At 36.2% G+C, this 22,332-nt stretch overlaps 1 protein-coding gene and 1 pseudogene across 2 annotated transcripts in view; one reads left to right on the plus strand and one right to left on the minus strand.

The window, feature by feature from the left end:
* Positions 1 to 22,332, minus strand: part of LOC121656615 (H-2 class I histocompatibility antigen, Q9 alpha chain-like) — a 73,918-nt gene that overhangs the window by 20,134 nt on the left and 31,452 nt on the right. Inside the window, exon 8 of one of the 2 annotated variants that reach the window (XR_006013428.1) lies at positions 19,799 to 20,599. Coding sequence is in view for 1 of the 2 variants with exons in the window: in XM_042011704.1 (XP_041867638.1) it covers positions 20,564 to 20,599 (36 nt within the window). In the remaining variant the exon portion in view is untranslated. Of the gene's footprint in view, positions 1 to 19,390; positions 20,600 to 22,332 lie in introns of those variants that run through there. The other variant, XM_042011704.1, reaches the window with a different exon arrangement.
* LOC121656632 lies at positions 4,456 to 5,874 on the plus strand (annotated as a pseudogene).

Raw genomic sequence — 22,332 nt, forward strand, 5'->3', positions numbered from 1 at the left:
ATGTTTGTTCAGCTTTTTAATTCTTAAAAATGAATCTGTGAATAAATGAATAATAAAATGAAAACCATAACACAAATTAATTTAACCAAATTAACATTCTAATTTTATTAAAATTATCTCAAAAGAAAAAAATAGATAACATTTTTATTATTATTATTTTGACTTTTGTTTCAGATCAAGTGGAGAAAAATTTGTTCAATCCAAAGGGAAAAGTAAAGACACTTTCTAATTTGTATTTCTCAAATAAATGCACGTCTAAACTTCTAACCATAGAAACTAGCTTGAAGTCAAAATGAGCTGCTAAACCTGCTGATTGGCAGGAAACATGATCTCAGCAACAGAGCTGTCAATGGAAACAGTAGAAATTGTTTTCAAATTTAGACAAAAAATTATTTCTCAGAGAGTGATACAAGATGGTTTTTAAAATCTGGAGAAATCAAAAACAAAAAGTTGGAAGATGAAAACAAATGTATTTGCCATTAAATAGCAAATTAATGAAAATAATAATAATAATAATAATAAAAACATGCAGAAACAGGAGTCGAAATTTCTTATCAATTTGTGAGAAATTACATGAAGGTAATGAAATCTGTTCACAGACAAATTTAATGAAAACCATCATCAAAACCTGAAAGACAACAAGTTAAACTGAGAGAAACAGTCATGGATTGCAGATGATTGGATGAAAGTGATTAGTGATGAATCATTAAGCTGTATTTGAAAAAAAGAAGATGCTGGAACGTCTGTGTAGAGCAGGTCCAATAAAAAATAAAAGATGACAGACTGAATAAAACAAACATATTGATGAGGATCATCAATACACATTAAAAATTACTATATATGTACTCAGTGACTTCAGGTACTACAGCAGCCAGAATAAAATGTCTGAGAGAATGTTTCAGCACACTACTATTCCTAAGATGGTTTTATCTGACAATGCCCCGTGTTTGGTCAGTAAATAAATAAATAAATAAAGAGCTTATGACACAAAATAGAAACACACGTATCATCTTCTTTGTTTCATTCTGCATCTAATAGGCTAACTGAAAGAGCTGTGAAGGGACTTTTAGAAAAAGAGCACACAGGAGACAGAAAACAAAGTTAAACAGTGTTTTATTTAATTATTGCAATTCACCAGAAAATCTCCAATTTAGCTGATGATGGGCTGAAAATTGAGATACACACTCGACCTCATACATCCTGATCTGAAACATAAAGTAGCATTAAAACCAAATGCAACACATGACAAAATACTGCAGCTTTGTTTCCAGATTTCCTGTCATTAAAAAAAACTATGGACCACGTGGACCTAAACAGATACCAGGACTAATATAAAGATGTCAGGAGGGCCTGGTTCCTACAGTGCTGTCAGGAAAAGTTGTCAGGCAGCACATTGGTCAACTGATCAGCCAACAGAAGCAAAATCTACCTTTGGTGATACCTGATGTCATACAGGAGGGATAAATTACATCTCCACCATTGTTCTGCACATAATCTCAGGTAACGACAGCTGAGCAAGAGGATGACAACGTTGCATCCATGATGATGCAGAATACAGATACTTTGGTTCACCAACCGAACGAGTGGAGCCAATCTCAAACAAACAGGAGACCACCAATAGGAGAGACTTTGTGTAGCAACTTATAAATAGAAAAGCTGAATAATACTGTGCTGGTAACAGATAATCTACTTGTGTTCAGATTAGCACGTATCTGTTATTTTTGTTATTATGAAAACAAAGAGCACAACTTAGGAATTTAATTCTACTACCTGTGTCTCACATGTTTTATAAAGTAGGTGTGTGAAGGTTGCAAGATTCTTTAATTAATTTATTTTTCATTAACATCTGAGTTACTAGAGTTTCAGCTTAGTGGAGGGATGTTACATATGTGATAGATCTAATAGCAGTTTATGACCAATAGGAGGCAGTGGAGCTTTTTAATGAGGTACTTTTGCAGAGTTTGCCAGAGAAGGTTAAACATCTCCATCCGATTATTGATATCTCAGATTACTGTGTCTGATTTTATGCTTTTGTAATGTAGAATAATCCATACTGTAGGGGTTATAAACACTGATCTTACACTCCTGTGACCCACCTGACTTTGTTTCATGCTTTTACATACAAACTCTAAGATATTAAATTAAAACAGTGCATGCAGGATATTTTAAAACTATTTAAACCTTCATAAACTGGCAGCTCTTTTCTGCACCTGCAAATGACATCATCAACACACCTTTTGTCTGACTGCAGAGCACGTAAACACAGCTGAAACCTGTTTTCACCGTTTCTGCTTGGAGACTGATGACTAAGTTGCTTGGCTCTCCTATTGGTTCAGGAGACTTTGACACATTCTTATTAAAGTTTTATATTTAAACTAGATTTATTTACTTTAACACTTGTTTTTTTAAATATTAGTGCCGACAGACAGCTTAATATTTTAATAATAATATCAGAATATAACCTAGTTTCTCTGCTGTGAGGCTAAAGATACTTGTTTGTGTTTTTTAAGTGCAAACACGTATGTTATTATTATATATACATATACATAACGGATATTTGAATGGTTTGATCTTGTAAACAACGTTGAATATTATCTATTACTTCCAGCACAAAGTTGCATATAAATGCTAAAATAAAGAAGCAAAGACCCGACTCATCTCAACAATTCAGTTAAGTCCAGCATATTTTAAAGGATCTAAACTGGTCTAATGAAGTTTATCCACCAAAGTGGCACTTTTATTTATACAGCACAAAACTCCAAAAAACACTTTTAGGTTAATAAAGAAAAGAGGAAGGGGAAGAAGACTGGGATGTACAAAAGGAAATTAAAGCTTTATCTATTAGACACTGGACCTACTTGGATCATGGCATGCGGTTTATGTAAAAACATTTTCTTTTCCTTTTGTTTCTAAAAAAGGACAAAAAAAAAAGAAAATATGAAAAAACGCTGCTTTATATCATCTGATGGCTTTTTGTTTTCAGCCTCTGATGTCACACACACACACACACACACACATATAATCACAACTACCTAAACATAGGTTAAATAATAAGTTAATTAAACACATTTTATGATATTGAAAACACACACTGAGTTATTCTATATTTCTCTGAGTCACATCTGAAAGTTTGTTGTTTTCTAAACTGGTCTCTAAAATAAGTTACTGTATGAGCATCTGGCAGATTCAGGCTGTTGTTTAATGTTATTTACTAACTACAGGATGCATCAACCCACATACACCATTAACCCGTCCATCATAGCTGATGTGTTATGGCCACAATAATTCAAACAAACACAAAAAAACTAAAATAAATCTTCTAGAATTTGGTTTCAGAAATTGAAACTTGCTAAAAGCAAAGAACAATAATGAATCTGAAAAAAAAACTTAACTGCAGACATATTTTGCTGAAAGAGTTTTAAAAAATATAATAAACTTTTCTCATGAGCTAAATCTGTCTGATGAGAGAACGTTTGATTTTTAGAAAAGATTGTAGAGTTTACAAAATATCAGGTTTTAATTCTAAAAACTAACATTAATTAAAAAAATGGTAAATGTACTTATGTAGCGCTTTTATCCAAAGCTCTTTACATGTATGTCACATTCACCCATTTACACACTGATGGCAGAAGTTATCATGCGAGGCGCTCAACCATGACCCACCAGGAGCAATTAGGGGTTCGGTGTCTTGCTCAGGGACACCTCGACATGAGCTCTCTGGGTCGGGATCGAACCGGCAACCCTTGGGCTGCAGGACGACCACTGATCCATGCTGCCCCCGAAATACAGACATGGTTGCATGACGCACAGTTATCTATAAATTCATGAATAGAACATGATTTTATTTTTAGTTTCTCATCCATTTAAATTTGTAGTTTTGGTTTTAATGATAAAATGTTTGTTTTTTTTTAAGTCAAAGACTGTTAAAATAAATTTTTAAACTATAACTTCTGATCAAATCCAAAATAATTAAATATGTTATTCTTTACATTTTTTTTAAATAAAAATTAACTATAATAAAAAAGCATAAAACCAAACAGAAACAAATTACAATCAAAAACAGAAAAAGCAGCACAAACTGATGTTTAAAGGATAAAAACAGAAAGAAATGTACTTTATTTCTCTGAAACTGATCAAATTAAATAGAAGTTCTGGTGAAACATTGAGAGGTTTAATGTGTCAAAGAGAAAAAAATCCTTCACTTAACTGAGGTTTGGCGATTTGATTAAATATTTTATGAAAATTGCTGAAAGTAAAATAAATAAAATTTTAATGTAATCAGAGAGTAAAACAATATTTTCTGCATTTCTTGTTACTCTGAAAGAGACGTTTAATGAACCTTTAATTAAAACAACCAGAGTTCTTTTCTGCTCAGCTTGCAGTAAAATAATCTTAAATTGAGAAAATTAAATCATATTGTTGTTATTGTTTTATATTTTACCAGTGATTCGCTCTATGAAGTATTTCTACACTGCGTCCTCTCAAGTCAGAAACTTCCTGAGTTTGTGGCCGTCGGGTTTGTTGATGATGTTCAGATGATCCATTTTACAGCGACAGCAGGAGAGTAGAGCCCAAACAGGACTGGATGAGGAGAGTTTCAGAAGATGATCCACAGTATCTGGCAAGTGAAACTGACAGTTTAATCGGTGCCCACAAGCTTTTCATTGCCAACATTGAAACAGCAAAGAAACACTTCAACCGAACAGAAGGTTTGTTTATGTTTCACTATTTATCTGCTTGTTTTGTTAAAGTTGTTCTGCTGCAAAGCTTCAACACAACCTTTCAGTGTCTTCATGCTAATGTGTCTCTGTGTGACGGCTGTGATCCACAGTAAACTCTCTCTGTGTCTCTCAGGTGTTCACATTTACCAGTGGATGTATGGCTGTGACTGGGATGATGACACTGGACAGGTTAAAGGTTATGATCAGCACGGTTATGATGGAGAAGACTTTGTAGCTCTAGACCTGAAGACAGAATCATGGATCGCTGCAGCACCACAGGCTGTCATCACCAAACACAAGCTGGACAATAACAAAGCTTTGACAGCACAGAAGAAGAATTACCTCCACCACATTTGTCCTGAGTGGCTGAAGAAGTACCTGAACTATGGGAGGAGCTCTTTGATGAGAACAGGTAGAATCACCTGAACTGATTCAGTGTAACAGACACAGAGAATTCACATGTTACATGTATGTGCTGTAAAACCTGCTCCATCTCATTTTAATCTTTATTTCCTTTTTAAAACCAAAGCTCCTCCCTGGTAATTTCCTCTCTTTTGTCTATGAATCTTTATATATTAATCACACTTGTGTCTTCCTCTCTGCTCCATTTCTACACATGACGGTTTTTATTCTCCATATTTTAACGTTCCCAACTGTTTTCTCACCTTCTTACATCACTTCATATTTATTTATCCTGAACCAGCTCCTCTTTTCTTCTTTTCACTTTAACATATGCAGCTATGGTATTTTAATAGATTTAATGGATTTAATGGATTATTATGTAGTTAAACTATTAATAAAGAAACTGTAAACCGTTTTCTCTCCAGTTCTTCCTTCAGTGTCTTTCCTCCAGAAGACTCTCTCCTCTCCAGTCAGATGCCACGCTACCGGTTTCTATCCCAACAGAGCTGAACTCTTCTGGAGGAAAGATGGAGAGGAGATTCATGAGGGGGTGGACAAAGGACAGATCCTCCCCAACAATGATGGAACCTTCCAGATGAGTGTCGACATGGATCTTTCATTGGTTGGAACTGAAGACTGGACAAAGTATGAATGTGTGTTTCAGCTTTTTGGAGCACAAGACATCGTCCATCCACTGGAGAAAACAAAAATCAAGACCAATTACTGTAAGTCAGAAGTTAAGAACATGTGAAGTTGTGAACTAGTCCTTCGGTACTTTATGACTGTTGAATGCAAGTTTTTATCATAGCAGCAGCGTTACCCTCAGTAACACCTCAGTAACAACAGCAGCAAACGTCGACACAGAAATGTTTTAAAATGCTGATCACTCCATACCCTCTTCTCCGGGGCCTCACACACACCTGCAGATAAAACCCACAGGGATTACTGATGAGGCGCAGTCGTTATTAACTAAAGCAAAAGCTCGATAGAAATATATTACAGTCAATCACATGTTTATGTTGCTGCTTATTTACCTTTAAATAATCAATAATTCTGATTTAAAACTAGTTCTCTTTTAAATAAATTCAATGGCTTTATTTAACTATTTTAAGAGTATATGACCTTGTTTATGTGTAACCACGGAAACTGCTGTATTGGACGACACATAAATGTTTAATTAAATTTTTTATTGACAATAATTAATAAAATCCAAACACAGATAAGTCAAATAAATCTCCATCAAAGGAGTGAAGAAAAACATAAATATCAACAAATAAAACAAATGTTAGGTTAAGAATGGAAATATAATTTATTGAATTTGTGTTTGTTTACAGCAAATTCCAACATCATGATCTTCATCATCATTGTTGCTGTGGTTGTTCTTGCTGTTGTTGCTGTGATCAGGTTCATTCTTTACAAAAAGAAGAGCGGTGAGACTTTACTTTCTACTTTTCAGTATTTTTACTTAGACAAAGAAAAAGAAACTAAACTGCTAGTATTATTAAATTAAATAAACTAACAAGATCTGCAACACTCAGCCAGTTTTATGAGAATGTGAACATTAGATGATGATGTAAAGGAAGGTTAAAGGAAATTTATTTTAACTGTAACATAAATAATGTTTCTTTCTTTTTATTTCAGTAAAGCGTCCTCCATGTCGTAAGTACTATTTATTATCTGTGTCCTCTGATCTCAGATCATTGCAGATCATTTCTGTGTTTTGTGCAAAAGAATATTTTCAGATTTATTTCTTGTAAATATTTACTTAAGAAACATTTCAGAGCAGGAAGCAGACGAACTGTGTTTCTGACTTTACAGATGTTGACAGCACTGAGGTCCAGGAGCACATGATTCCTGAGTTGAGTTGAAAATTAAATTAATTTATAGTGAGTATTTGGATTATTATTATTATTATTTTCAGTTTTAATTACATCATAAATAAGTTGTTTTGCTGAATAAACCCTTCAAACATTTACATTAATCTGTTCTATTTTGTGTAATCTTTGATCTTTTGTCTCCTCAGGCTGATGAATAAAGTTTGCTTTGAAACAAGAAGCAACATCACCACCTTCACCATCACCTTGATTAATTAATCCGTATTTGTATAATTATTTGATAGAAGCATCTGGGATGTTGTTATAAATTATGATTCATTGGAACTCACATTAAGTGGAAGAGTAAAAGTAGATTAACTAGTATTTCTATGTGATCTGATAGTTAATAGTGGAATTTCCTCGGTGAGACGTTTAAATGTTCGTTACCAACATGAACAACTTTTCCTCCCTGGAGAGACATAAACATGTTGAAGTGAAGCTCAGAACAATGAAAACATCACAAACTCCTCAAACAATAAAAAGCCATTAACTAAAAAATCCACCAAACCTTCTAATTCTTTGTTTCTGGTGTCTGGGTTTCCTGATCAGACATAAATATTGATCTTATAGAATCCTTTAATCTTGATTTTCAGTAATAAACAGAAACATAACTTCCTGCTACATCTTTAAATAATTGGGTAATTTTCAGAGAATCTATTTAGAAAACATGAAATCACTTATACTGTACATGTTTCCTCCAGAACAGACTCGTTTGTTCTCACAGAGGCAAAATAGAAATATTTTATATTATTTCCCAGTTTGTAAATATTCTGCCAGCATTTTTCTTTTTCTAATAAATATAGATATCTTGTTTTAATTTTGACAAGTCGTAGATAAAATGTCTAATTTAAAGTTTTTCTTAATCATGTTTTAATTTCTCAAAGCTGCATCAGCACATACTTTACAATGTGATCAGACTGATGTACGAAACAAACAGGAAATAACTGACATGAAGAAATTAATGGTCAATAAATTTAGAGATTTTAATTCAGTGAGTTTTAGATTTTCTATTTGTAAAAACATCAGAGATTTAAAAGACTGTTTTCTTTTCTAAAGGAGTCATATTCTGTGTGTTATCAGCAACGTTTCACCTCATTGTAGAGAAGTTTGCTTCAGACAATTTATAACAAACCACAACATGATGAAAAGTTCAGCTTCATCATCACAGGACACAACAGTCAGTTTAACAACATTTTGGGGCTGTGTGTTGTGTTTTCAGGGTTTTTTGAATGTTTTATTTTACTAAAAGAAATTTTACAGACCCATGCTTGTAGAAAGTGGAGTTTGAATCCAGTATGAACTAAAAGCAACAATCAGCTTTAATAATTCTAGTTCCACACAGAGGAAAACACTCAGGAGTTGAGCTTGATCTGGACTCAGGAGGAAAACTTAGAACTTTCCTTCATGCAACGGTGAATCAACTCTGAGACGTCCTCTTTACACACTTTTATCTTCCTGTGGAATACACTCCACAAACACAGAAATAACACAGATTAACACACAAACACACGCGTGTACATATTTCATCATGTTAAATATGGAGTTTTGCACCGAGTATAAAAGAGAATGAGATTTATATTTATTATGTGCTGATTTTTATTATGATAGTTTTTATTTAATGTTTGTCATGTTCACAATTGACATGTTAATTTTTGATATACTAAAATCATCTGATGATGTCAAGGAACTTTGGATTTTAAAACATTAAATAACAGAGGGAAAAAAAATTAAAAACTTGATCTTTGTAAGATTTACTTACCACTAAACTGGCCTTGGGTGATAAAGTGCAAAGTGCAAAGTAATATTAAAAATGATACTTAACTGAACATCTTAAATAATCAAAAATCATCATATTTGGGCTGAATTTATGGATCTTCAGTAACATTTTTATATGGAGTCCAGGATGAGACATGACTCTCTTCGGTGTGGAACTGAAGTCGATATCTCTGTTTTTCCTGTGTGGAACAAAGCTGTAGGTTATACATGACTGCCATGTGGGAATTAAATTTAACTAAATTAAATTTACTACATCAACAACTGTGGCCTGGTGTGTTTGTTTCACTACTTTCCTCTTTTATTTAGTTCATGTTACCAACTGAAACAGCTTTAAACAAAATAATCTCACTGTTTCTGAACAAGGATTTTCTGAGAGAATGGATGAGTGTAATATCAGGGTTTAGTGGGTTTTTTTACCAGCAGAAAAAAGCCTTAAAACAACCATCAATCATTCAGTTAAATGAAAACTTGAACAAAAGCAGTTTCACCTCACTGTTGATGTTGGACACCTGAGATTCTTCACTTTCATGTTACTGTGGTACAGTTACACTGTGAAGTACTGACACCGTGTTACTGATTTATGAAATATAAACATCATGATATACAGTATTTGATAGAGCAAAAATCTTTCTTTCCATTTACTAAAAAGCTCTATTTTTTGTTGAGGTTTTTTTCTGTTTACAATTGGTTAATTTCTCTTGATCACTTGTTCCCAACCAGACTGTAAAACTAGTTTTCACTAAACAATATCAGCTTAATGGTATATGTGTGATCACCAGAGAGGGTTTTTCTGGGGTCCAGGTGCCCTGACTTGATGCATGTAGATGGACAGGGCCTGATGTTGGAACAGCACAAATACACATAACAACCCACAGACCAGGACTGTCAGGATGCGACAAAGGTGAGGACGCAGATGATGACTTGTGGAGGGAGATGGAAAGCATGTAAAAAAAAAAAAAAAAAAAAAAAAAACAAGAATCTGACAAAGGAAACTGAAAACCAAGGGGTATAAAAACACTGAGGGACTTATCAGGAACATGTGAACTAATGAGCAAGAACCAAAAAGCAACACAGAACAAAAATTAACCATAAATACAAAAACCAAGAACATGAACTTTGATCATAACAAGGGCTATTCAATTTGGTTCCACAAGGACTGCAGTCATGCAGGTTTTCAATGTTTCCCTGCTCCAACACACCTGACTCAAACTAATGAGTCTTTGGATAAAACTGCTGGATCCATTTAATTTGAGTCAGATGTGTTGGAGTAGGGAAACACTGAAAACCTGCAGGACTGTGGGACTAAACTGAACAGGCTTGGTATAGAACATATCGTGAGCTCCTTCACTTTGTTACTAAAACGTATGTAAAACTGCTAATTCGGTTCAGTATACACGACATTTGACATCAGTATAACAGACATCCTGAATATTTACAGCATGTCTGGGTTTCTGTTCACCACACATAAAAGGGACCCACTTACTGTTCACCTCCATTAGTGAACATTTTACAGCACTGTTTTCTGTGTGAACGACATGTTTAAACCACAAACACAAACCACAAAAAATGACTGTAAAAATGTTTATTTTACAAGCATTACAAAGCATTTCCACATCATTACAGCGGCCAAAATCAAAAGTAAAATCACAAACTCAAAGCTTCCACTTGGACCGTTTCATTCTGAGCCATGAAACTGACTCTCACACTCACTCATGTGAAAGATGTGTTCATGTCTCAACATAATATTTGATTTTGTGACCAAAACTTATCTTCAGATAATCAAACCCTAAAAAGGAGCATAAAGCCTTGTGTAGAAAACTGACCATCCTCTGTTTTCAGTTATGTAACAATGATCATTTAGTAAATAAACCTAAAAGGTCTTTGCATGTTGGGTGTCGTGTGTCTGACAACATTTACAACAAGCAGCATGATGGGAGATAACAGTCGACACTTAGATGTTCTCACATCTGGTGACAGTGAACAACAGCTGTTTGTGTGATCAAGCCCACAATGTGATGAACCTGAGAACCTCAAATGAACTAAACTCAGACTGAAAAGATGAAAGTATGCAGGTAAGAATTTCTCTGGAGGTGTGACAAGAGGAGGATTAAAAGGCAAAAAGGTGAGTGGCATGAGAATAATTGCAAGATACAGGTGGACATAATTAGGAACTTGGCAGAGCAGAGCACCAATGTTGTTGTTGAATGACGTCAGAGTGAACCTTAAATGTACTAAAACCTTTACAGGTGAACTTAATTCAACTTTCTTTAAAATTATTAATACAAGTGTATTCAAGTTCAAGTTCAAGTTTATTTATAAAGCACATTTTCTGCAACAGTAGTTGCCCAAAGTGCTGAACAACAGAACAAAAAACACTCCACAGTTAAAATAAACACTACACAATAAAACAATAAAAACCAATGAAAATAAAAACAGAAATAAAAATTGATAAAAAGATAAAATCTATAAAATAATAAAAACAACAAAACTAGAATTAAAAACTAGAATAAAATTAAATAATAAAACACGCGAATGTCAAGCTCAGTTTTGTTCAAATGTCAGTGCAAAGAAGTAGGTTTTGAGTAAAGACTTAAAACCAGCGACAGACTGAGCCGCTCTAATGTGAAGGGGAAGTCTGTTCCACAGCTTAAGAGCAGCAACAGAGAAGCTCTGTCGCCCCTGGATTTAAGTCTGGCATTTGGGACCTTCAGTAGGAGCTGTGAAGAGGACCTCAACATCCTTGCTGGGGCATGCTGGTGTAGCAACTCTGACAAGTACGAGGGAGCCAAACCATTTAAAGCTTTAAAAACAATTAATAAAATCTTGTACTGGGTCCTAAACATAACAGGAAGCCAATGCAAGGAGGCGAGCACAGGGGCGATGTGATCACGTCGTCTTGTCCCTGTAAGCAACAGAGCAGCAGCATTTTGGGCAAGCTGCAGTCGATGTAGAGATGTGTGGTCAATGCCTTAATATAGGGAGTTGCAGTAATCTATACGGGACATAATGAGCAGGTGAATAACTTTTTCTAAGTCATACTTGGGCAGGTAGGGCTTTAACTTGCTGAGCATCCTCAGATGGAAAAACACACTTTTGACTACAGAGTTAACCTGCCGGTGGAAGTTAAAGGAGTTGTCAATAATAACACCCAGATTTTTGGCATGGGTTCGACAAAAGGAGGTCAGCGGACCGAGAACACTAACTGCACCATTTAGAAGCTCTGAATTTCCAAAAACAACAATATCAGTTTTGTCCTTATTTAAGTGGAGGAAATTTAAATCCATCCATGCTTTTAGATCATACAAGCAGCTGAGAAGGTTAGTCAGAGAATCCCCCTGTGGTTTTAAGGGAATGTAGATCTGAACATCATCAGCAAAGCAATGGTAGGCAATATTGTGCTTCTGAAAAATAGACCCCAAGGGCAGCATATACAGGGAAAAAAGCAGTGGACCCAAAATGGACCCCTGTGGGACCCCATAACTGAGAGGGGCAGCAGCTGAGGCAAACTCGTCAAGGTGAACACAAAACGACCGGTCCGACAAGTAAGACTGGAACCAGCGCAGGGCAGTTCCTCTAATACCGACACACTGCTCTAAGCGGGTCAGGAGGATTTGGTGGTCCACTGTGTCAAAGGCTGCGGTCAGGTCTAAGAGAATCAAAACCGCAGGACTTCCAGAGTCAGTAACTAAAAACAGGTCATTAAAAACTCTTAAAAGTGCAGTTTCAGTACTGTGGAGAGACTTAAAACCAGACTGAAATTTTTCTAAAACTTTACTAAAATCTAAGTGAGCCTGTAATTGAATGCACACTATTTTTTCTTAAACTTTTGATAAAAAGGGTCATTTGGAAATCGGCCTGTAGTTAGTCAGAACTGAGGGATCTAAGTTAGGTTTCTTTAAAAGAGGCTGCACAAGAGCATGCTTAAAAGCAGCAGGAACACAGCCTGAAAACAGGCAGGAATTAATTAGGGACAAAATAACAGGGCCGATGGAGCTAAAAGTACTTTTAATTAGCGCAGGGTGACAGCTATCGAGGGGGCAAAAAGAAGATTTCAAGTGAAAGACCACATCCGAGAGTTCAGAAAGTGACACCTGCTCAAACTGCTCAAAAACAGATGACCACTCTGACAAGACAGCAGGATCTAACCCAGAGGGAGGGGATAAAGACCTGATAGCAGCAATCTTGCCTGTAAAAAAACTTAGAAATTTGTCGCACAATGAGCGTGAAGGTGCTACACAAGAGGACTTAGAAGGATTGATGAGACGATTTAGAGTGCTAAAAAGAACCTGGGGATTGTGGCTGCTGCTCGCCACCAGGTTAGAAATGTAGCGCGTTTTAGCAGATTTTACAGCAGACTGATAGTTGGAGAGACAATCCTTCAATAAACCCAAAGAGACCTGGAGTCCATCCCTTTTACAACGTCTCTCTGCACGCCTGCACAAACGCCTGAGAGCGCGGATGGAATCATCCAACCACGGTTCTGGCGCAGGTTTAGAGCGCCTAGTCACAAATGGCGCAATAGCATCCAATATACCCGTGCATGTGTAGTTAAATAAATCAGCAAAATCATCGGCATTAATAGTACAGCAATCAATCAGACTAGGGAGGACAGAATCATGTACAGCAGCAGAAAAGCTTGACTCCACCGTAAGCCAAAATCAGCTGTTCGACCTGAGGGGCAGGATCCAGAGAAAAGATCCAGGAAACCACCACTGGTGGAGCACAAGCGGACCCTAAGTCTCACTACAACACCTCCCCGCTTTCCCCGTTTCCTGAAGCGATTCCTGCGGGGAATGACGCAGGGAGCACGGCACAGGTAAGCTGGAACTGCAGACAGGCGAGGAGGAGGAGGAGTACCAGCTGTAGGAATCTCCAACCTGAACTGTAGAAGCCGTTCACAAGCCACTCGGATGTTAAGAAGTGACTGGCGATCATAAACAAAACGAGCAGGAGCAGTATAAAAGCAAAAACTAATTGAAAGTACCAAAAATAAAACCAGAAGGCCGAGGAAACCTGACAGACGGCAGGCCGTGCACACTGCTGGCACCATCTTAGTTTTGGTCTAACAATAGGCTCTATTCAACGTTTATGTACTAATTGTACAATATGCTGTTTTACTAACAAGGTGATTAACTGCAAATAATACAAAGAAGTGTCTGAACCATGATTGAACCACTAAATGTTCTGATTCAGTTACAGCTTGTATCTAAACCGTCCTCTTCATCATCCTGTTCACATTCACACATCATCAGACCAAAACCACACCGAACACATGACAAGTTATTGAGACGTGGACATTTTTATGTTGTGGTCTACCCACCATTATTGTTAGTTTTTGGTTCAAAAAATTGTCTGAAATGAGGAATTATCGTTTTATGATTCTACTTAAATTCTACATTCATGATAAAATATCAGTGTAGCATCAACTTTTTATATTTTCTGTATTTTCCACTCTAAAGTAGAAAATCTCTAACTTTATGTGAGTAATGTCTCTTCCCTGAACCTGTTCTCCTTCCTCCTGCTGTAAGAAGCCATGAATACATCAACTCTGATTCAGGCTCAACTTGCTATTTAGAAATAATTTACTTAACAGATACAGGATGGAAGCATAATGTCCTATTTGTCTTCTTGTTGTTTTGTTGTTGGAGGAACATGAATGTTTCACCATCAACTGCTTGTTATTGTACGGGAGCAGGTTTTATTTATTTAGATCTATATTTACATTACTTGTGTAATACATTAAATACTCATTTACAAGTACACTCTTTTAATATAGAAACATAAATATTATAAATAAGGGGTAGGCCTGGAAAAGTTCCTGTTTCTGTCTACTCCTTTTTTAAATCAAAATAATCTAAAAGAAATGTCTGGAAATTTTAATTAAGTTTAAATTTTTGTTTTGTTCAGTGTTAACTTCTATTTCTTGTTTTTGTTTTCTTCTCTTTTTACTTTTGTATGTTTATAAAATGAATTTAGTAACCTCAACTTGCTCTGGACCATCAGACATCTCAATAACATGGTTTAACAAATAATCGTACTGAAATGCTGCAGAACTTTCTAAATCAACATCTGTAAAAAGGAAATAATGTGAACATGTGTGGTGTCCCAGAGTTATTAGATGCATTAAAGGACCAGTATCTCACTCCTACAGCAGTTAATGGATTCATCGTCCTCACCAGTCTGACCATCACTGGTTTATAACAGAAAATACTGCAGAGGACTTTTAAACCTACGATCACTTAAAATATCTAAGATCTAATGTCTAGGAGACACATTTCATTAAGATGTTAATAAGGTGTGTTGTTAGAGATTATTGAGTATTTGAGTTCAAATCTAATAGATAAGCTGGTTTGAAATCATATATTTCTAAAAAATTTCTAAAAAAAAAAGGGTCACTGTGGCGTTAAGGACCAGATCCAATGCGGAAGAAAAACACATGGTGACCCTGTCATGATCCTTTCATCCTTTTCTTCATGAGTTGCTCAGTAACTCTCCTGTATTTGTTTTATCTTGTTTGTGATTTTATTCATGACAAAGGTTTTTATGTTGAAATAAAAATTATTTAGATTTTATTTTATTTGACTCATTATTTGTCTAAAACTTACTTAGATCTCTTACTGAGATTTGTTAAATAATGTAAAAGTAAGGCAAGGCAAGGCAAGGCAAGGCAGTTTATTTGTATAGCACATTTCATGTACAGGACAATTCAAAGTGCTTTACATAAAACAAAGACATTACAGATATTTAGAATAGTAAAAGGCATCAACACATAATCAACACATAATCACAATAAAATAATAAATTACATTAAAATGATTAAAAGCAAGATAAGTTAAAAAAAAGTTACCGTGCAGATTTCATGCATAGGCGCATGAGAAAAAAAAAGTTTTTAACCTGGATTTAAAAATGTCTACATTTGGGGAAAGTTTAATCTCCACTGGCAGTTTGTTCCATTTGTTTGCAGCATAACAGCTAAATGCTGCTTCTCCATGTTTAGTCTGGACTCTGGCCTGGACTAGTTGACCAGAGTCTTTGGATCTAAGAGCTCTGCTAGGTTAATATTCTCTGAACATATCACAGATGTATTCTGGGCCTAAACCATTCTGGGATTTGTAAACAATCAGAAGGGTTTTAAAATCTATTCTGTGACTGACTGGAAGCCAGTGTAAAGATGTTAAAACTGGTGTGATGTGTTCAGATCTCTTAGTCCTGGTTAAAACTTTAGCAGCAGCGTTCTGGATGAGCTGCAGATGTTTAATGCTCTTTTTAGGAAGTCCTGTTAAAAGACCATTACAGTAATCCAGTCTACTGGAGATGAATGCATGGATGAGTTTCTCTTGGTCTTTCTGGGAAACTAAACTTTTAATTCTGTTGATGTTTCTGAGCTGGTAAAAAGCTTCTTAGTGACAGCTTTGATATGGCTGCTGAAAGTCAGGTCTGAGTCTATCAACACTCCCAGGTTACGAACTTGGTTGGTAATTTTAAGAGCCCGAGTCTCCAGGTGTTTGCCAATGCTGACCCTCTTCTCTTTGCTACCAAACAGAATAATCTCAGTTTTGTCTTCATTTAATTGTAGGAAATTCTCCCTCATCCAGGTGTTTATTTGCTCCAGACACTGACACATTAAGTCTATTGGACTGCAGTCATCTGGTGACAGAGACACATAAAGTTGTGAATCATCTGCATAACTTTGATAACTAATGCTATAGTTTTGTAATATTTTACCCAAAGGGAGCATATACAAGTTGAACAGAAGAGGTCCAAGGACTGACCCCTGGGGGACTCCACAAGTCATGGCCACTCGCTCGGATTCATAGCTGCCGATCGTAACAAAATAACTCCGGCCTTCTAAATAGGACCTGAACCAGTTAAGGACCGCTCCAGAAAGTCCAACCCAGTTTTCCAGCTTGTGCAACAGGATTCTGTGATCTACAGTATCAAACGCAGCACTGAGATCCAACAGAACCAGGACTGATACTTGACCAGAATCGTTATTCAACCTAATGTCATTTAACACTTTGACCAGAGCTGTTTCAGTGCTGTGATGAGGTCGGAAGCCGGACTGAAATTTATCAAGATTTCCACTTTCATTTAAAAAGTCATGAAGCTGGTGAAATACAACTTTTTCAATAATCTTGGAAATAAAAGAGAGGTTAGAGACAGGTCTATAGTTGTTCATTATAGAGGCGTCTAGAGTCCTTTTCTTTAGGAGTGGCTTAATAGCAGCCATCTTTAGTGACTTGGGAAAAATGCCTGATGCCAGCGAGCTGTTAACTATCAGTTGGAGATCACTTTCTAAAAAGTCGGATGGTATCATGTCCAGAGTGCATGTTGTTGATTTCAAATGCCAAACTGTTTCTTGTAGGACTTTTAAATTCACCATTTTAAATTGTGACATGACATCAGAATTATTTCCGGGTTTTAGACACAGACTAATTTTCTTGTTTGACTGTGTGGAATTAATATTTTGCCTAATTGTTTTAATTTTTTGGCTAAAAAATAAAAAAGTAGGATTGCGGTTAAAAATAACAGAAGGATGCTTTAGTTGAACTAGAATTTCTCTTCTATTTTAGAAAATAAATATCTACACTAGAAAAGATAATGAAGAATTGGGGAATAAAAAGTACTTCAAAGTATATCTGTATGATGCATGAACTTTTCCTTTGACCTTTGCAACCCAAGGCAGAGACAGTTTTTAATATGAAGACACGTTTGATTTAGTTAGTTATTTATGTATTTATTTTTATCAGCTACAGCCACGACTCTAACTCACTGGCCTGCATCCGTGGGATTTCTCACCAACGCTAAAGCATTTATTTCTTATTAAATGAGAATATAAAGATGCTCATGTTTACTCTTGGAGATGCAGCAGTTCTGCTCCTCCTCCCAGGCCAGCATGTTCAGTTCCTTCTAAAGACATGGAGATTATTTTGTCTCCTTTAAAGATGGAGTCAGAAATGCAACTGTTGAAATGAGACTAAAACGTAGGAAAAAAAAAACTGCTAGGCCACCAAATTACTTTAATCTGAAGCATTTAAAAATAAACGTTAGTATTGAAATGTCTCTGAAATCTTAATCAGTTTCACCTTTAAATAAAGTGTAATCAACAAGTCTGTCTTCCTGTCTGGAGAACAGGAACCACCTTCATCAGCCACATTCAGACCTGAACCCTGTGAGCTCTGACGTCTACATGTTTTATTCTGTTTTATTACATTGAGCTGAAAGTCGGTCCCTCCTTCACACCAGCTTACAGAGTTCAGAGAAACACACAGTTCAGTTTCAATAGCAGGTAAAAACATGGAAAACAGATCTAGTTGAGCAAATAAAAACTATTTTATATATAACATCCTAAAAAACAACCTAACTTGTATAAAGAGACGAAATAGCAGCATAAACATGATGATTTAAATTTCACTTAAAACAAACACAATGTGGACGATAAACAACAGACTCGGCTACTTTAGACTGAGTTAGTTAAATAACATTTTTCCAAAGTGTTTTAAAGCAAGCTTTCATTTCAGGTAGATCAGAGAGAGAACCGGATCCTTTTCTTACTAAATCAGTAAAAACTGCTGCTTCAAGCATTTTTCTGTCCACTACAACATAATGATCCTACTGAGCAGGTCCTCCTACTTTATGCTGATCTGTCTGTAAAATCATCACAATAAATAATTCTGCTCAGATACACAGGAAGTAAATTAAGATACATTATGATCTACTTCCTGACTGGTAAAATACCTTTAAGATAAAAAATTTCACATTGTTGTGAAATACCTTTGGTGCTCTCTGCCATAATAAATGCAATAAATGCTGAATAAATTCTGCATTCCTGCAGCTTTCAAACATTGTACTCATCTCAGATTACTGCTACAACCCTCCTTCTTTCACACACAGAAGACTGGACTGAAACATTGGACTACAATCATTCTTTAATGTATTTAATTTTAAATATTAGATAAATGAACACTGATGTTTCTGCTCTAACTTTGCCTGCAGTGGGTATTAATGTTTTTGTTGTACTGTTATAATACTACACAGTACATACAGTATTTATTTTATATATGATCTGGCACTTTTAATAACCTTTATGTCAGTATTAAGATTTTTAAACTAAATCTTTAAATTTATGAGTTATTATGAAAATGACAAAATATTGAGTAAACCTCAAAGACAAAAAAGATACAAATTTTTTTCAGAAGCGGTTTATTGATTTTAAATCTTCACTCACCACTACAAGTTAGTAGTACATACTATTTGTAACACTTCACTATGTATAATAATGTCTTTAAAGATCACACACAAAATGTAATGGAAGAAAACACAACAGTTAAAACAGTTTTTAACAATTACAAAGAAACAAACTCTTAAAACCTGTTCTAATAAAACCAGTTTATAAAATACATTTACATTTTAATCAGTGTAGTATGAGCACAAATTTACCAACAAACAGCAGTAAAGCAGCAGTAGGTCTTTGAACCACGTTAAACCAAAAGCAACTTTATTTTTATTTTATGAATTGACCTCCATCAGAAGGAGAGCACAGCCGTCTCTGGTTTTAACCCAAACACAAGATAATGTTCATCTACAACAACCAAACATGTTGAAACTTTTTTTTTCTTCGTTCTCTTGTGTTTTTTGCCTTTGACGGCTCTCTCCAACATCTACAACAATCTTTCTAAACTTATTCCAGCTCTGACTTTCAAATGTTTAAGAAATAAAAAGTCTAATTTAACAGGAGTCACAAAACTTAACAGGTTTCTTGCTAAATATTATTAATTAACACTTACCTCCTTTTTTATTTGTTTGTTAGTTAAAAATAAAACAATTTCACTCCAAAATGCAACTTTTTGGATAGTTTTGATACAGACTTGTGAAAAAATGGTAATTTACTATATTTTTATAATATTACCTGTTTTTACACATTAGTTGTGTTTCTGCTCTCCTTTTAAATTAGTTTAACTGAACTCAATAAGAATGTTGAGAAAATTAAACCTCAACCCATTTACTGTCAGGAAGTGTTGGAACCTGATAATTTCTCTACATATTTAGTTAATCATCCTTTATTGTCACTCTACAAAGAATTGTAAAATGTTGTTTCTTAATGATGTATTTATCTATATAAATTAATTAGTCCAGCCCAACAGTGTAATTAGTTCCAGCTACTGTTCCAGACTGAGCTGCTGTCACATTTCTGAGTAACTACGACCTGATACACATCAGAGATGTTTTTACAAAGGAAAATCTGTGTGGAGGAAAATGCTGACATGCATATGTTTAGATTTCAGAGATAAGATTCTTCACATGGAGAGTTTAGAATTTTAAAACACCAACTTACAATCCTGCTTTTGGGACTACAGTCTATTCTTTTAATGGTCTACATTCCTCTTCTACTCTTAACGGCTGGGATTGGCCAAGAATTCAGAATGAACTCAATGACAGGAATAAAAACAGCTAAAACAGTAAAACAACTAAAAGAATAAAAAGAAAAACATAAAATTAAAAAATAAAAACAAGTAAGCAACCAGATTTAATATTAAATTAAGCCTGTTAACACACCTCTGATATGATGTTGCACAGAAACACACCACTACACAGGAATGAAGAATAAAATAAGAAATTATGCCTGGAGAGTAAACTGATGAATATTTGAACATTTGATTTTCACTTTCAGATTTTTTTTGGCTTCAGGATTTTCGATTACAAACAAAGGTGCAGCATCAGAATGTCTTTAATGTTGGTTCATTCATTTACACAAATTTTCCCTCTGGGATTAATAAAGTTTTTTTCATTTCATTTATTTCGTTTCATCAGCGGTGTGTCGCTCCCCTGTTGAGTAAAGTGAAAACAGAAATATTGAAAACTGTTTTTTAACAATACAGTTTCTGAGGTTTACTTCATTCTTCATTCTGAACTAACTTCAGTCTAAAACATCAGACAACATGACTAAGGATAGACCCCAGAATGTCTGGTGAAAACAGTCTCACATCTGTGCAGAAAGGCCTCCATGCGCTCATCTGGGCCCTGGATCAGATTTCTCAGGGCGGCCAGACTCCCTCGATTAGGGAACTCAGTCTTTATGCCATTACAGAGTGTGGTGATGGCCTCTCTGTAGACTCGGTTCGTGTCATTGTCCCAGTTTGGATTTTTCAGGCAGGTGTCATCAGGAGGAAGGTGGGGACGGACTTTAGCCAGATCACTAGCAGTGAGCACTTTAGCAAATATCTTCCTTAGTTCAAGTCCAGTAGGGCGGTGCTCGCGGCAGAAAGCTCTCCACTCCTCACTAGCTTTCTCACCATCTTCAGTGGGGTCAGGAAGATTTTTGGCATATTCCATGATTTCAGAGGGGGACCAAGGGCGGTAAACCAGTATGGGGCCTGTGGGTCCTGATACTTCCACCATGGGGGCACTGAAGACCTCAGTGTCCTCATCTTCAGCAGTATTTTGTCCCAGAAATAGATCCTTGGCAGCCTTCCCAAGTCTGTGGAGAGGGGAGGTTGATGACACCTTCGGTCCATAGATCTTCCCGGACTTGGTGTGTGAAGGGCTGGCCATGTCTGCTGACGGTCTTTCAGTTCCCCCTGTAGTCTGGTCCTGGGTGGAGTCGGCGGGACCCGATGTCTCATCTCTCCGTCGGTCCTCTGGACGGTGCTGCTCCTGCTGCTGAGACGGCTGGGGCTGCGACACTGGGGGACAGGAGTCCAGGTCTGGATCCACCTTCAGCGCCTGTAATCGCTCCTGCAGTGAACGATATGGAGAGGGTCGTGAATGCCCTGAATTATTATATGGTGGAGGTGCACTAGGCAGGGATGCATTATCCCTCCTGTTTCCTATATCTCCAGTCATATCTAATCCTCCACCCATTTCTTTTGTGTTTGCTTTTCTTTTTCTGCATTCACTTTCATTCTTCCACATTTTAATACATTTCTGATGTCGTTCCCACTTTTCTACATCCTCTGCCTTAATTTTCTTTTTCTTCTTTTTCTCATTCCAATCCTTCTGTGCTGCCTCATTCAACTTATCTAATTCTTTTTCACTCAAACTCCCGTTCTCGGGAAACCCATATTTCTCTGTCCAGTAAGTCATACAGTCCATGCAGTCAGGTCCATATTTCTTTTTCATATCTCTTAAAACTGGGGAGTCCCATTCACCCTCCTTCTCCTTCACAGCTGTGTTTCCCATTGCAGCTAGGACGTCTCCCGCTGGATTTTTCTTTTTTGAGCAGCCCAAACTCAGGCACAAAAATTTACTAAAACGCCTCTTATTACCACCGAAGTTTTCAATTCAGTGCCGGACTAACCCTACCCTACCGCAGCAGAGTAGATCTACCTTGCCTTCACAAGATAGTGGGACCACTACCCTACTTTCATAAGATAGTGAGAAAAGGGTGGTAAATGGGAGCCCGATATAAAAACTTCTCACCGTGTGTGATTGTGGGTGCTGCTCCACACGCAGACTTCGTTCTGGATATCAGTGGTGTCTGAACGGAGTCCCTCCGCCGTCCCCTGACGGTTAAGGCTGACCCAGGGGCTGAAGTATCCTTCAGGATGCGCAATCACGGG

Source organism: Melanotaenia boesemani, chromosome 17 (genome assembly GCF_017639745.1).
Source record: "Melanotaenia boesemani isolate fMelBoe1 chromosome 17, fMelBoe1.pri, whole genome shotgun sequence".
Taxonomy (NCBI): domain Eukaryota; kingdom Metazoa; phylum Chordata; class Actinopteri; order Atheriniformes; family Melanotaeniidae; genus Melanotaenia; species Melanotaenia boesemani.